The 12,850-nt window shown below is 56.1% G+C and overlaps 1 protein-coding gene across 1 annotated transcript; it reads right to left on the reverse strand.

Annotated features, from left to right (window-relative positions):
* Positions 1 to 2,770: 2,770 nt before the first annotated feature.
* On the reverse strand, positions 2,771 to 12,433 carry Ren (renin). The gene is made up of 9 exons (XM_005375286.2): positions 12,284 to 12,433; positions 9,230 to 9,380; positions 8,550 to 8,673; positions 7,830 to 7,948; positions 6,703 to 6,899; positions 4,566 to 4,685; positions 4,028 to 4,172; positions 3,677 to 3,775; positions 2,771 to 3,096 (listed from the first exon to the last, which is right to left on the reverse strand). Exons 1-9 carry the CDS (start codon positions 12,379 to 12,381, stop codon positions 2,935 to 2,937), a joined length of 1,215 nt encoding a protein of 404 aa, XP_005375343.1. The 5' UTR covers positions 12,382 to 12,433; the 3' UTR covers positions 2,771 to 2,934.
* Positions 12,434 to 12,850: the final 417 nt, after the last annotated feature.

A 12,850-nucleotide genomic window follows, 5' to 3' on the forward strand; every position in this document is an offset into this window, starting at 1 on the left:
CGCCTCGCCGCACAGCCGCCCGGGGCCACATCCTGCGACCCGCGGCAGCCGACCTGAGCGCCCGGAGCCCGACGCCCGGGGCCCGGGGCCGAGCGGCAGAAGAAAGGCGCGGAGCTGGGAGCACAGCCTCCGCCCGGACTCGCCACTCCGCAAACCTCCCGAAGCCCTTCCCGCCGCCGCCCGGCCGGCAGGGGGCACCACGAGCCGCCAGGGCGCGGAACCCCGGAGAGGAGGGCCCAGGCGCCGGGCTCCCGGTCGTACCTCGAGAAAACCCCGAGCACCACGTCCGACTCCACGCAGCCTCTCAGTCTCTTCCTGCCGGCGCCGAGGCTGCCCGCTCCTCTCAGCCCCCTGGCCCGGGAGCCCGACGAGCGCTCCGCGCAAGCCCCGCCCCCGGGCCGCCCGAGCCGGGGCCGCCGCCTGCAGATAGCGGACAGCTGCGGCCCCGCTACCTGGAGCTCGGGGCGGGGGTGACGCCCCCGGGGGAGTAGGGCGGGGACGCCGGGGTGGGGCCTCCGCAAGCCCCGCCCCCGGGCCCCAGCTGGGGCTGCTTCCCCAGCAGCTGGTCAGGGGTGGTCTTTCCGGGCTGTCCTCGGCCAGGAGTGGTACAGCTCTTCTCAGTTTGGGCTCACCCCTTTTGGTCATGTTTCCAGCCCTCAGTCCCTAACCGTCCCGCAGGAACAACTCTCCTATACCTCAAAGCTCCACCTGTCCTCCCCGTTCCAATGGAGAGGAGCCATTGAGTGATGGCTTTGGGGTGGGTGTGCCTGGCTGGCCGTTCCAGGGCCATCGTAGTGTTTGGGCTCATTTTAGGCCTAGACTTTGAGCAAACCGCGTGTGGTGGGGGCAGGTAGGCCCGCAGGGGCTCTTGAGCCTGGGCTTTGTTGAGCAAAGGAGTGTGGAGGCAGGCAGATGCCTGGGGGGTGGACTCCGAGAGACGGGGGTGGCAGGGTGTCCCAGAGGGCAGAGTTGCTGTGGGAAGGAGACCTGGAATGAGGCCAGACCACCGAGTGCAGAGCTCTTCTGGGAACTGGGCTGTCCTCTCCACTGGTCATCTGTCACCTCCTGAGCAAACCGCCTTGGCTGCCCGTCCTCTGCCATAGTGAAGCCTCGGTCACTCACTGTCTTGCCTCAGAGACATTACTACTGTCACCGTCTCTCAAAGTCCTTCCCTGAAATGTGCCCACAGAAAGGGACCCCATTTCTGTGTCCCCAGGTTGTCCCTTTGGCATTTTCATGAACTTCTCAACCAAATGCAAGGCCTTGTGATTGCTGTTCTGCCCAGCTCTACCTGCAAAACTTGTGGAATGATGGAAATGTCTGTGGTGCCCGACGCAGTGGCCACTAGCCACGTGGGGTTGTCCAGCACTTGAAATGCAGCTAATGTGACATCGTATGTAACTTTAATTTGAATTTGAAGGTAAGGAGCCCTTGGTGGGTACTGCATTGGACAGTGCAGCTGACAGTGTGTGGGTGTGTGTGTGTTCAAGGTCACAGAGCCCCAGGATGCAAATGTGGAAAGGACACGGCCTCCAGCGCTTCCTTTCTCACAGAGGAAATAGAGCCACACAGGAGGAGGGAACAGGGAGAATCAGCAGGAGTCCAGGGCCCTGAAGCCCAGGCTCTTGCTCTCAGCTCTGCACAGGGATGCTGCAGATAGCTCCTGCTGCAGGAGTACTGCCTCTGGCAAGCCCTGGACTCTCACCCAACCCCAGGAGGCTGCAACCCTGCAGGTACCAAGGGCCTGGTTGACCCACTCAGTGCCCCATGTTTTTGTTCTTGTTTTTTTGTCAGAGGAGGGAGGTGCTGCTATGGAGAGGGGACAGTGTTAGTGGCTTTAGGTGGATGCTATTACTTCCTCACTTTTTGGTTCTGAGAATTGAACCCACGTCTCCTACATGCTAGGCAAGTTCTGTACCACTGAGCAATGCTCCCAGCCCTAGGATGCTGCTTTCTCATCCCCCCAGCTCTCTGTACCCTGCAGATGGTCCAAGGGGTAAGAGTGGGAGAAGTGGGAGAAGAGACTTCAGTCTGAGTCCCAAGCCCGGGAAGTGGAGGATAGTGGAGTATGTTTCTGTCTCCATGCACATGGCCCTGTACCAGGTAGCATGATGTTCTGTACCTGTGACAGTACCACTGCACACAATAAGGTGAAAGACCCCCCAGGACCTGAGCCAGGCAGGCTGGGTCCTAGGCTTGATTCCTCACTACCTTTTAGGATTCTTCCTCACTTGAATCTCTACTGGGTGATCCTGGGCAAATGCTTTCTCTGGGCCTGTTTCCCCGTGGGTAAAGAGGGAGTGCTGGTTACATCTCAGATGGTCTACACTTTTGGTGGTGGTGCCTTAGACTGCCTGGGTGAGGCCATATGGGTCAGGGTATCTGCAGAAAGGGAAAATCAGGTTGAGGGGAGTTTGGCAGGGCATGAGAGGTAGGGCTGGCTAGTGCAGGCCCTGGGCTCGGAGCTGGCTTCTGTGAGCTGGGCACCTTTCTGACCCGTGGTCTATTACCACATCATTAGCCTTGGCCCCTAGGGTTCCAGAAGGGACACAGGGGTGGCTCCTCTATAAACTTCCCAACCAAGACCATATAAACAAACTCCACCAGAGCCATGTTGACATCAGACAGATGACATTGTCCATGCATGCAGGAACCTGGGCAAAGGGGTGAATGTGTCAGTCTTTGTTACATCCCTATATACACATGATCGTAGGGCTGCTCCTCTTTTCCACACTTAGTCAAGCCCAGAGGCAATGGTAAATATGAAGTCTTTATTCTGTTTCTCCTCAAAGCAAGGAAAGGCTGGCACAGTGGGCAGGGACTCCACGTTTAGTGTCCCTGCACAAGGGCATGAGCCCAGGCAGAGGGGACCCCAGAGAGAGCTGCAGCTCTGGGCTCAGGTTGAAGGCAAGGCTCACCCTGGTGGCAGAAGGCTCAGTGGGCCAAGGCAAAGCCAATGCGATTGTTATGCCGATCAAACTCTGTGTAGAACTTTCGGATGAAGCTGGCTCCCAGGGCCCACAGGGGTCCGGTGGGCGGTGGGATGTCCAGGCCTTGGAAGGCCAGGGTGCACATGTCATCATCACTGTACGGGGCCTGGCAGGAGACGGGAGGGTTGCACCACTGCCTGGGACATGACCATTCCCCACCTCCTGGCCTGCCCCAGAAGATGTCTTCGGCAGTATCCCCTCCTGCTCCCCACCCATCACATCTTGGCCATCTTAGCCCAGCATGGGTTGACCCCTCTGGGTGCAGGTGCCATGCCAGATGCTGAGGACACAATGCATCAGGCACAGTGCTGCCTTTGACAGCTGTCAGTCTGGCTTTAGTTTCTGACCCTAGGTAGGTTCCCTAAGCCTCTTGAGCCTGAAAGGAGGATAAGAATATAGGAGCATAGCAATCTGGGAACATTTGATGGGAAACAGGGAGAAGGACCACTGCAGTGGCTGGCAGTATGGCTGCACATTGGCGTCCCCCAGGGGACCTCTGGAAGCACTGGTTCCTGGTGGCACTCCTAGAGATTCTGACGCCACAGGTGGGGATGTTGCCTGCATACTGGGATGTTTAGAAGGTGCCACGTGCAGTGATATTTAAGAACCACAGGTGAGCCTGCAGTCTGCGCGTTATGCCTGGCCTCCCTTCGGGGGCCCCTGCCCACTTCCTCCCTGCGCCTCACCTGTAACACGTAGTCTGCACTGGTGAGCGTGTAGGCTCTGTCTCCCAGGTGGAAGGAGATGTCAGGCAGTGTGGGCACCTGGTTACAGTTCACGACATACTGTGGGAGGGATAAAGGCAGCTCTGTTGAGAGCCCTGTGCTTCTGGCCTGGCCTCTCCGCTAGAGAGAGGGCTGGGCACCAGGCTGTCCTCCCTCCGTGGGGAACCAGCCACATGTGCTAGGAGTGTCAGAGGTCAGCAGGAGAAGGCCTACAGTGGCCTTGTTTGAGATCTAATGCTGCCCAGGGTGATTTTGAGGCTTGGACCAGGGGATGCTTTGTCCACTGCCAGTGCCCCACCCTTAGCAGCTTACTTCATCTGTGCTTTGCTCTTTGGCCCCTAGGGCCTCCATGATCAGCCTCAGGGAGCTGGTGGGACCCGAGATGTAGGAGGCACCGGTGTCCACCACTGCCATGCAGCCCTCCTCACACAGCAAGGTGGCAGAGCCCACAGACACCCTGGGGGAGGTCACAGACAGACAGACGGACAGAAGGTTGACAGATACCCCCAGGCTGCATATCCTTCCTGAGCGAGGGTGGTGATGGGAGCCATGCTGGTGATCAAGGGTGCGCTGGAGGTTGGGGAGGCAGTGAGCAGAGAGCGGATGAGGGGAGAAGGTGCTATCCCCACCCTCAGCACATGGCTGAGTGACTTCACTGTCGCAGCCTAGCCCCCAACGCTCAAATCTCAGCAACGCTGGACAAAGCAGGCAGAGAGCAGCTGGTGGCTGCGCCTTAAGAAGCATCTGTGCTCGGAGAAGGAAGGATGATAACCCTGCCCCAGCCCCACCCCCGCCCACCCCACGTCAGTGGCGGCAGCAGGGTAGAGTGGGAGGGTTGGGGACTCCTGACCCCTTCATCATGATCTGCCAGGAGCCAGTCTTGCTGATGCTCACGTAGTGGAAATTCCCTTGGTAATGTTGGGGGTCACTGCCCCCCAGCAGGAGCTCTCCCCCCAGCAGGTGGGAATCCCTAAAGGAGAGATCAACAGCTCTTAGAGGCCAGCAAGCTCTAGGACCTTGAGACCAGTGACAAGAGAGAGTTGGGCGAGGTGCTGGGCAGGGCACATGTAAGTGGGGTGCATGGGCAGGCTAGAAACTGTGACTAGGAAGCACACAGAATGTGCAGCTTCTCCCTTTCAGGCGCCTTTCAGGCCCCTCCCAAGACCAGCCAGAGGTTTGTCCAGGGAGGTCCAGCTGCACCCAAGAATAATCTCCAGAGAGTCTATAGAAAAAGTACAAGGATAGCAAGCAGATGCAAACAGGATGCAAATCGCACCCCCTCACTTGAGCAGGTGCTTGGGAGGGACCAGGGGAGGCGACAGAGGGAGGGGTGGGGTGTGCAGAGGGCAGGACGAGGGGCAGAGAGCAGGCATCTAGGGAGCCCAGGGTTGCTGAGGTGAGTTTTGGGTGGGTGGCATGTGTGATTCTGGGTCAAGGTTCGAGAAGCACTGGAGGGTCATGGTCATCTCCTTACTTGGACTTCCGCAGAGAGAGACGGAGACAGAAAGACAGACAGAGACAGAGGCAGACGGACAGAGAGACAGACAGCAGACAGGAAGCTTTCTGTCCAGGTGGGCTTCACCAGCTGTGTTGTCTGGTAGGTTTGGTATCAGGCACTGTCTTTTCATCCTTCAGGCAATGGGGTCGCCAAGAGGTGAAGTCACTTCTAGAAGTCATCCAGCCCTTGAGGGCTCCTGGTGCCCAGACAGACCGATTCCCCTGCCTTCCTCCTGCAGGTTGCATGGTGCCTCCCCGGCTCAGGGCCTCCCTAGGACTGGTTTTCAGAGTGTGCATGTGTGTGTTATGGGCTTTTCTAGAATTCACATCAGAGGCGTGTGTACGTGCTCCTCAGCATGAGTGTGTAGGTGTGCGTGTGTTTGTGCAAGTGCCATTTACACATCCTGTGCTGTGCGTGTGCAGCGGCACAAGTTCTCTCCACCCTCTCCCAGCACACTAGGGTCTCCCTGGATGCCCCAGCCCTGGACCAAGGAGAAGCCCTCTGCCCAGCAGAGCCTGCCTTCTTCCTGTTTGCTGGCTCCTTGTCCCCTCCACCCCTTGGCCCCAGCTCCTGTGCCCCCATTTATCTCCTCTCCATATTTTCAATTCCTTGCTTTCCATTGGCTTCTTCTTCCACCCACAAGCGTTGCTCAAGCATCCTCTAGCGTTAAAAACACCCACCTCCCTTTCCCTGCTTCTCTCTGGATTGCACCCTGCACCCGCACCACATCCCTTGCCTGTTGAATTTCACAGGGCAGCCTACATGTTGGGACCTCCACTTTCTGACACCCGCTGCCACTTCATAACTGCTTGCCGTCTGGCCTTGCCCCCACTTCCTCTAAAAAGGGCTCTTCCCAAGAAAAACCATCCCTGACTGCAGAGTCAAATGCCTTGCTCTCTGTCACTGACATCTTTTTGCCTGTGTGATCTCTTGTCATATCCTTCCTCAGCCCAGAACTGAGGGCACCTGTGCTTTTCAGCACCGTGCTCTTTGAGGGTTGAGGGTAGGGACTGTTTTGTTCACTGTGTTCGCTGCTCTGCCCGTCTCAACCAGCCACAACGTGTGGCCCTTAGTATGACCTGGATCAGTGACTGAGCAAATGAACAGACCAAGGTGCTAGAGGAGGAATGAAGCTGGCTATCTCTGCGTCCTCCCAAGGAAGTCTCCAGGTCACAGCAATGCCCCGTCTCCACTCTGCATTCTCCTCTTGTTCCAGCGCTCTCCGTTAAAACACAGAGCTGTTCTATCTGCCCCATCCAATGTGGGAGACACTACCCACTCTGGCTGCTGAGCTCTGGAAATGGGGATAGTGCCACTATGGAGCTGCATGTTTAAATTTAGTTGATTCAGTGTCAGTAGTAGCTTCCATCCTGGCTAAGGTGGCTGCAGATGGTTGACTAGCACCTGATCAGGAGCTCATACATCCTGCCCAGACTCTTCTACTCCCTGCCTTCCCACCTCACCCTGGGCCCTGCAGTTCCAGGCCCACCTGCTGTAGTAGACTGAGAAGACGTCTTCTTTCAGCACCCTCTGGGAAAGGATGTGGTCAAAGACGGGGGTGACCCCACCGACGGCCTGTGCAGGGAAGCCCATGCCCAGAACCCCATCAAACTTGGCCAGCATGAAGGGTAACAGGGGCAGTTCTGTGACCTCTCCGAATGTCTGGGTCACTGTGATTCCACCCACCTGTGGGAAGAAGAACCAGAGGAGTCCGAGCCCGCTGCTCACCCCTGGGCTGGGGTTTGAGCTGGGCTTCTCCATGAGGAGTTTCAGAGCCATACTTGCTCCTGGGTGCAGCAATGTGGAGTAAGATAATGTCACCAACCCTGCCCACACAGCCCCGCCTCAGCACACATCTATGCTGTAGGGTCTTCAGGAAATGGGTTGGCCAGCAAGGGTGCAGGCTGAGAAGGTGGTCCTGCCAATCAGTGATAGACAGTGTGCCAAGAGCTCTACACCCTCCCAACCCACTTCCGTGGTGGCAGGACTAGGTTTTGGCTCCCGCCCCCATCACAGGCTAAGGATTTCTCCAGCATGGCCAGGTCCGTCCTTTCTGATCCTTTCCCCTGACTTCACAGACAAGGACAGGTGTGGGCCCACCTACACCCCTTCCCTAACTCTGGCATGGCAGAGGCTGAGATGCTCCAGGCTGGGAGAGATCAGATACACATGAAAAGGGAGCCAGGTCCTGACCCTAACACTAACCTCAAACTTCAGCTGTGCTCGTCCCTAAAACTAAGCCTGACCACAGTGCTAACAATATGCTGAGCATGGATTTTAGTCCGGGGCCTGGTTAAGATCCCAGTTAGATGACTCAGTCGGCTCCTTGGCTGGAGGCTGTGGGGCTTGGGCTGGGCCTACTTGTGAGTTAGAAGTGAAAGTTTCCACCCATCACCCTGCAGGAGCCAGGAGCCTGGGGGAGCCAGGAGTTCGGGGTGGCTCCACCTTGGCTACTGTCACTGCAGCTCCAGCCAGAAGCCGTGGAGCAAGTGCTCCGCACTGCCCCAGCTCCAAGGTGGGCTGGAGTGTTTCTCCCTCCAGTGCAGGCCCTGGAGGCCCAGCAGAGGCCTGGGGACAGAAGGGCAGCGATCAGATAACTGGGGCAGCCCCACTTACAGTTACCACGTCCTGGCTTAGGAAGCCTTTAACCTTTCCTGATCCATAGCGGATGGTGAATTCCGTCCCGTTCTCCATGTAGCTGGAGGATTCTGAGGAGTCGTAGAGGCTGTGAATCTCTGGCAGAGGGATGGAAACTCAGATCTGTGCAAGAGCGACCCAGGCAAGGGCTCAAAGGCAGGGTGAGTTTTGGAGTTGGCTGGTGTGGTGGGGACTGAGGTGCAGGCATGGAATGGGCCTGAGGTCGGCTTGGAAAGTGCGTCAGCAAGCAAGGACTGTGCTGTGTTTTGGGGCCCTTCTGTGCTCAAACTCCTGAGACTTTTTTTTGGTCTCAAACCAAGCATTTTTAAGTAAATGCCAACACTGACGATGCCAGAGAAGATTCTGGGCACAGGCTAAGTGCTCAGTAAGACGCTGTTGGCTGGGGATGGAAGAGTGTAAGGGTCTGGATGTGTTTGCGAATCTGGTCCTGTGTGCATCCTAGGGAGTCTGGGAAATGGCTTTCTGGGTGGCCAGGCTGCTCCTGGACTGGCTCTTTCACCTTGGTGGCCTTGTCGAGGGGTGGGAGCTGTCCTCTCTCCTTCCAGGGTCAGGGGATGCAGAAGCATAGAGGAAGCAGCTCACTGGGAGCAGGAGGGTGGTTAGCTGGGGTGGGGCAGGACTGCCCACTCATGGCAGGGCAGGGGCTCAGGGACAGGGACCGCAGAGCTTGGGCCTCACCACAGGCTGTGAAGAGAGGGCTGCACTTGGTGGAGGGCACCCAGAGGTTGGCTGAGCCTGTGTCAAAGATGACTTTGAAGGTCTGGGGTGGAGTGCCGATGCCAATCTCACCATAGTACTGGGTCTGCGGGGTGAAGAGGAAGAAGTAGCTGGTGGGGGTGCTAAGGGCCGTGGGTCTTGGGGTCTTCTTGCCTAGTTCCACCCTTGCCTCTGGGCAGGGAGATTAGGCAGATCCTACAGCCTCTCTGGGTTTTCTGTTGTCCTGCAGGGACTGGGTTGGGACTTAACACTGTTTCCCAGAATCCTAGGAGCCGGGAGGCTTAGCAAGACAAGAAAGCAAAATAAAAACAGTGAAATGAAGCAGGGAGGTGCCAACCCTCGAGAGCCACTGGTGCAAGGGTCATCAGGCTACGCTGGGCCATGTCAAGGAATCCCACTTGAGGATACACACCCCTCTCCCCACACCAGTGATGCCTGGCTTGCGGCCTAGGCCGACTCTTCCTGGGCTCCCTCTTGCTGTCTGTGCCCCAGGCTTGCCTGGTGTAGAGTAGGAGTTTTGCAGGATACTCAGGTGCTCCTTGGCTCTCAGCCAAACACAGCCATCTTTGAAGCAAAGATGACGTTGGGTCCAAGAAGGAAAGAGGACGGGGCGGGAATGAGGGGCGGAGCCAGGCACTCACATCCAGGTAATTGGTGAGGACCACGGGGAAGGTGCTGTTGTCGAAGGACAGGCTCTTGGCGAACTGGCCCCACTTGGAACTAAGCCTGGCCATGTCCACTCCTCGTTCCTTCAGGCTGTCCCGGATCGAGGGCATTTTCTTGAGGAAGATCCTAGCCCAGGGAAGGGAAAGAAAGAACAGAAGAGGCTTCTACTCCTCAGTAATAATGCTAGAGTCCCGGGTCCCTGCTTTTAGTGTGTCCACTGCTAACCTTAGCCCAAGCATCTGAGAATTACTTTGTCTTAGGGTTTCTAAAGAGCGTGTATAAGCCTCTGAGTCACCTGGATTGGTATTAAATAAACCTCTAGCTTCCTTCTGTCTTTTCATTTTGATTAGACAAGGCTATTTGTTCATCCACCCATCATCTCTCTATCCACCCATCTGTCCATCTGTCCATCCATCCATCCATCTATCCTTCCATTCCCTTCACTCCTCCATCCCTCTCACTGTCATGTGTTTAACACTCACTCTGTTCCTTAGCACACTGGACAGAGATGTAAAGATAAAGATCACCACTGCTTTTAGGGAACCCCGGCAGGGAGATAGACAGGAAACATGCAAAGATGTTCTCTCTGAGGAGACGAAGGCTGGGAGTAGGCCCGTCAATGGGGGACCAGGGAGGCAGTGCCATGTCAGGCCTGTAGATGGCAGCAGATGCCAATAGCTGCCTGCAGGGCTCTAGGACCTCAGGGGGTGACAGGGCCCAGCAGCATCTTGAGTGCCAGTGCACCTCGCCTTCAGAAGGATGTGTCTTGGGCCCGAGAGCCGTTCCCTTTCCAGTCACCTTTGGCAGGCAGAATTAAAAAGAGACCTAGGACCTCACAGCATGTTAAGCCACTCCCTGAGGACCTGGCCGTCACATACCCCAGCTCCTCACAAACCTCACACCGACTCTGCAGACTAGCTATGCTAGTTCATAGCTAAGAAATAAAGGCTCAGAAATAATGGAGGGACTCAAAACCTGCAGCCTGAGTAACCTGGGCTATGACATGCGGCCCTTCGCCGAAGCGTGGAGAAAGGTGTCTTGAGCTACCTGCCACAGGTCCCAGGGCCAAGGCAACCTGATTCTGCCACAGACTTCCCCAGGCCCATGGAGATGCCCTCCATTTCCGTCCTCCTGGCTTGGTCTCTCCTTTCCTTCCCTCTACTGACCGTCCTCTCATTTTGGCCATGAACATGAAGGCAACATCAACATCCATCAGTGGAATACTGTAGTGGAAATGTATTATATTCCTATCACAGTTTACTGTTCACAGCGTATTTCACAATTTGATCCTCAGCCATCCCACAAGGTGGGCACTTTTATTACTCCCATTGTACAGATGGGAAAGTGAAGGGTCATCAGTTTGACCTCAAAGAAGGTACATTTCCTACTGTTTGCTAAAAACAGCTTGTGCCTTGGACCTTTACTTTGTTGTCATTCCTCTTTCAGAAAGTACCTTCCTTCTTCCCTTCCTTTCCACCCACCAAGTTCTTTAATCCTGCAAGGCCCCACATGCACCCCACCTGGGAACTTGCCCAAGGACTCAGCTCACACTGGGCTCCCTCTCTCCATCTTCCTTGGGCTCCTTCTCTGTTTTCTCCTGGGGTGCATGCAGCAGGCACCACTCAGCCCAAGGAGGTGGAGCTGCATGGTTATGGGGGTAATGCTTGGATCTTCTTGCTTGCTGTATGATTCAGAGCATGACCTAACCTCTCTGGGCCTCCTGTGAGTCCCATTAGTTCCTCCACAAAAATGGGCCCACTGGAGTCACACAGAGTCACTGCAGGATAAACAGGCTGCCCACGGCTCAGTATGCGTGGTACCTTCTGTGTACCAGGTGATGTGGCACCCTGAGAAGGGCACTCATCCATCCAGATCTCCCACAGTGCCTGGCACAATGCTCTGTACAAAGCAAGTAGCAAAATTCTTAGGACTGCTTCAAAAACCTGACTCCATCCCCACATCTTGCCTGATTCCATTCTCTTTTGGAAGAGAACAGGGGAGAACGTTCTTACTTCCTCTCTCTTCGTCCTGGGTGGGGCTGCTGGGAAGCCCCTAGCTCTTGCCCCACACATCCCATCCAGCAGCTGCTCTCTGAGAGCCTTGGGGCAGGGAGAAAAGCTTTGGAAACAAAGGCCAAGTGTGTGTGGCCTCAGCCCCATCCGTGTGACCTCCTTGAGCCTCATGGTCCTCATCTATAGAGCGGGATGTTGAGTTTGTTAGAGGTACAATTTAGAGTGAGTCACAGTAAGACTCTGTGAAGTCCTGAGCCTTTTACAGGTTGGGCAGTTACAGGCTGCTGAACCCTGCCAAGTACTTTAATCCTTCAGGCTTCTGCAGGCTCCATGTGCTGTCTCCAAACTGAGACCACTTTCCCTGTGAGGCTTCTTCACCCTCCCACCACTCTCCCCTGTTCTTCAGTCTTACGGAGTCTTTGGTCCCACGGGCCTGGCCTGAATGGAAAGCGGGGCTTTCTGGTCCCTACCCAGGGCTGCCTGGAAGCCTGTGGGAGAACACAGGCAGTGATCTACCCTTTAGCACTAACAGCAGCTGGGGTATTACCGTGCGTCCCCATGGCTTCACCTGCATTATCTCATTAAATCTTCAGAGCAGCCCTGGGAGGTAGGTTCTGCTATGATCCCTGTTTTAAAAAGGGGATGCTGAGACGCGGAGAGGTTAACTGGCCCGTGGTTCCAGAGCTAGCTCATTCTGCTTACTGGTGCAGAATTTAAGCCTAGGCAACTCTTGAAGACTTGCATTTTACTGCTCTGACATGCTGTTTCCCTGGTTGAGTTAACTGTCCCATGGCCTTCTTAATAACTAGCCTGTGAGCTCGCAGGGGGCGATCTCTGAATTTCCTAGCAGGAATCAAAAGGCAAAGCTTTAAGAATGACAAGTACTGCTCAGGACAGGACCATATCTCTCTGGCCGGTCCTGAGGAACAGATGACCCCACATATCTGAAAGCAGGGTGGGGGGTATTAGGAAAGTAGGGATCCCTGCACCCGGCTACCCCTTCTCTGCTCAAGTTACCGTCTGAAGGCAGCCGTGTCCGTGGGGAGACTGAAGGTGCAGGATCCCCAGAGAATCAGTAAGAGTCCCCAGTGCAGCATTCCGTTCCTGCAGCCCATGCTTCTGCCCAGTCTCAGGTTCCCTCCAGGTCCACTGAGGCCTCGTGGCTCTCTGAGTCCTTCTCTTATATACCACACGCAGGGCGTGTTTGCCTTTCTGCTCTGCTCTGATTTATTGCCCTGGGGCAGACAGAGGGGTAGCCAGCAATAAATCCCACTGTGGAACTGAGCTAGGTGGGTGAAAGGGAGCCAGGTTTCAGATGCAGAGCAGAGCAGCCAGAGGGGGCTGTGGGAAAGCGCCGGTGCTGCCAGCAGACCCTGCCTGCCTCGCCCTGCAAGCCCTGGAGGGGTACAGAGGCTGATGAGGAGCAGAGGTCAGGACCTCCAAATCCCCAACCCATGCACCCACCCCATGTCCTTGAAACCACGTTATTTGGGCTAACCTTGGCCTTGTCCCTGTCTGCCTCCTCCCGGGCTGCATCCCACACTCCCAGCTGGAACATGGGTGAATCTGCCTGGCTTGTTCATT

Source organism: Chinchilla lanigera, unplaced genomic scaffold (assembly GCF_000276665.1).
Source record: "Chinchilla lanigera isolate Chin_1 unplaced genomic scaffold, ChiLan1.0 scaffold00005, whole genome shotgun sequence".
Lineage (NCBI taxonomy): Eukaryota > Metazoa > Chordata > Mammalia > Rodentia > Chinchillidae > Chinchilla > Chinchilla lanigera.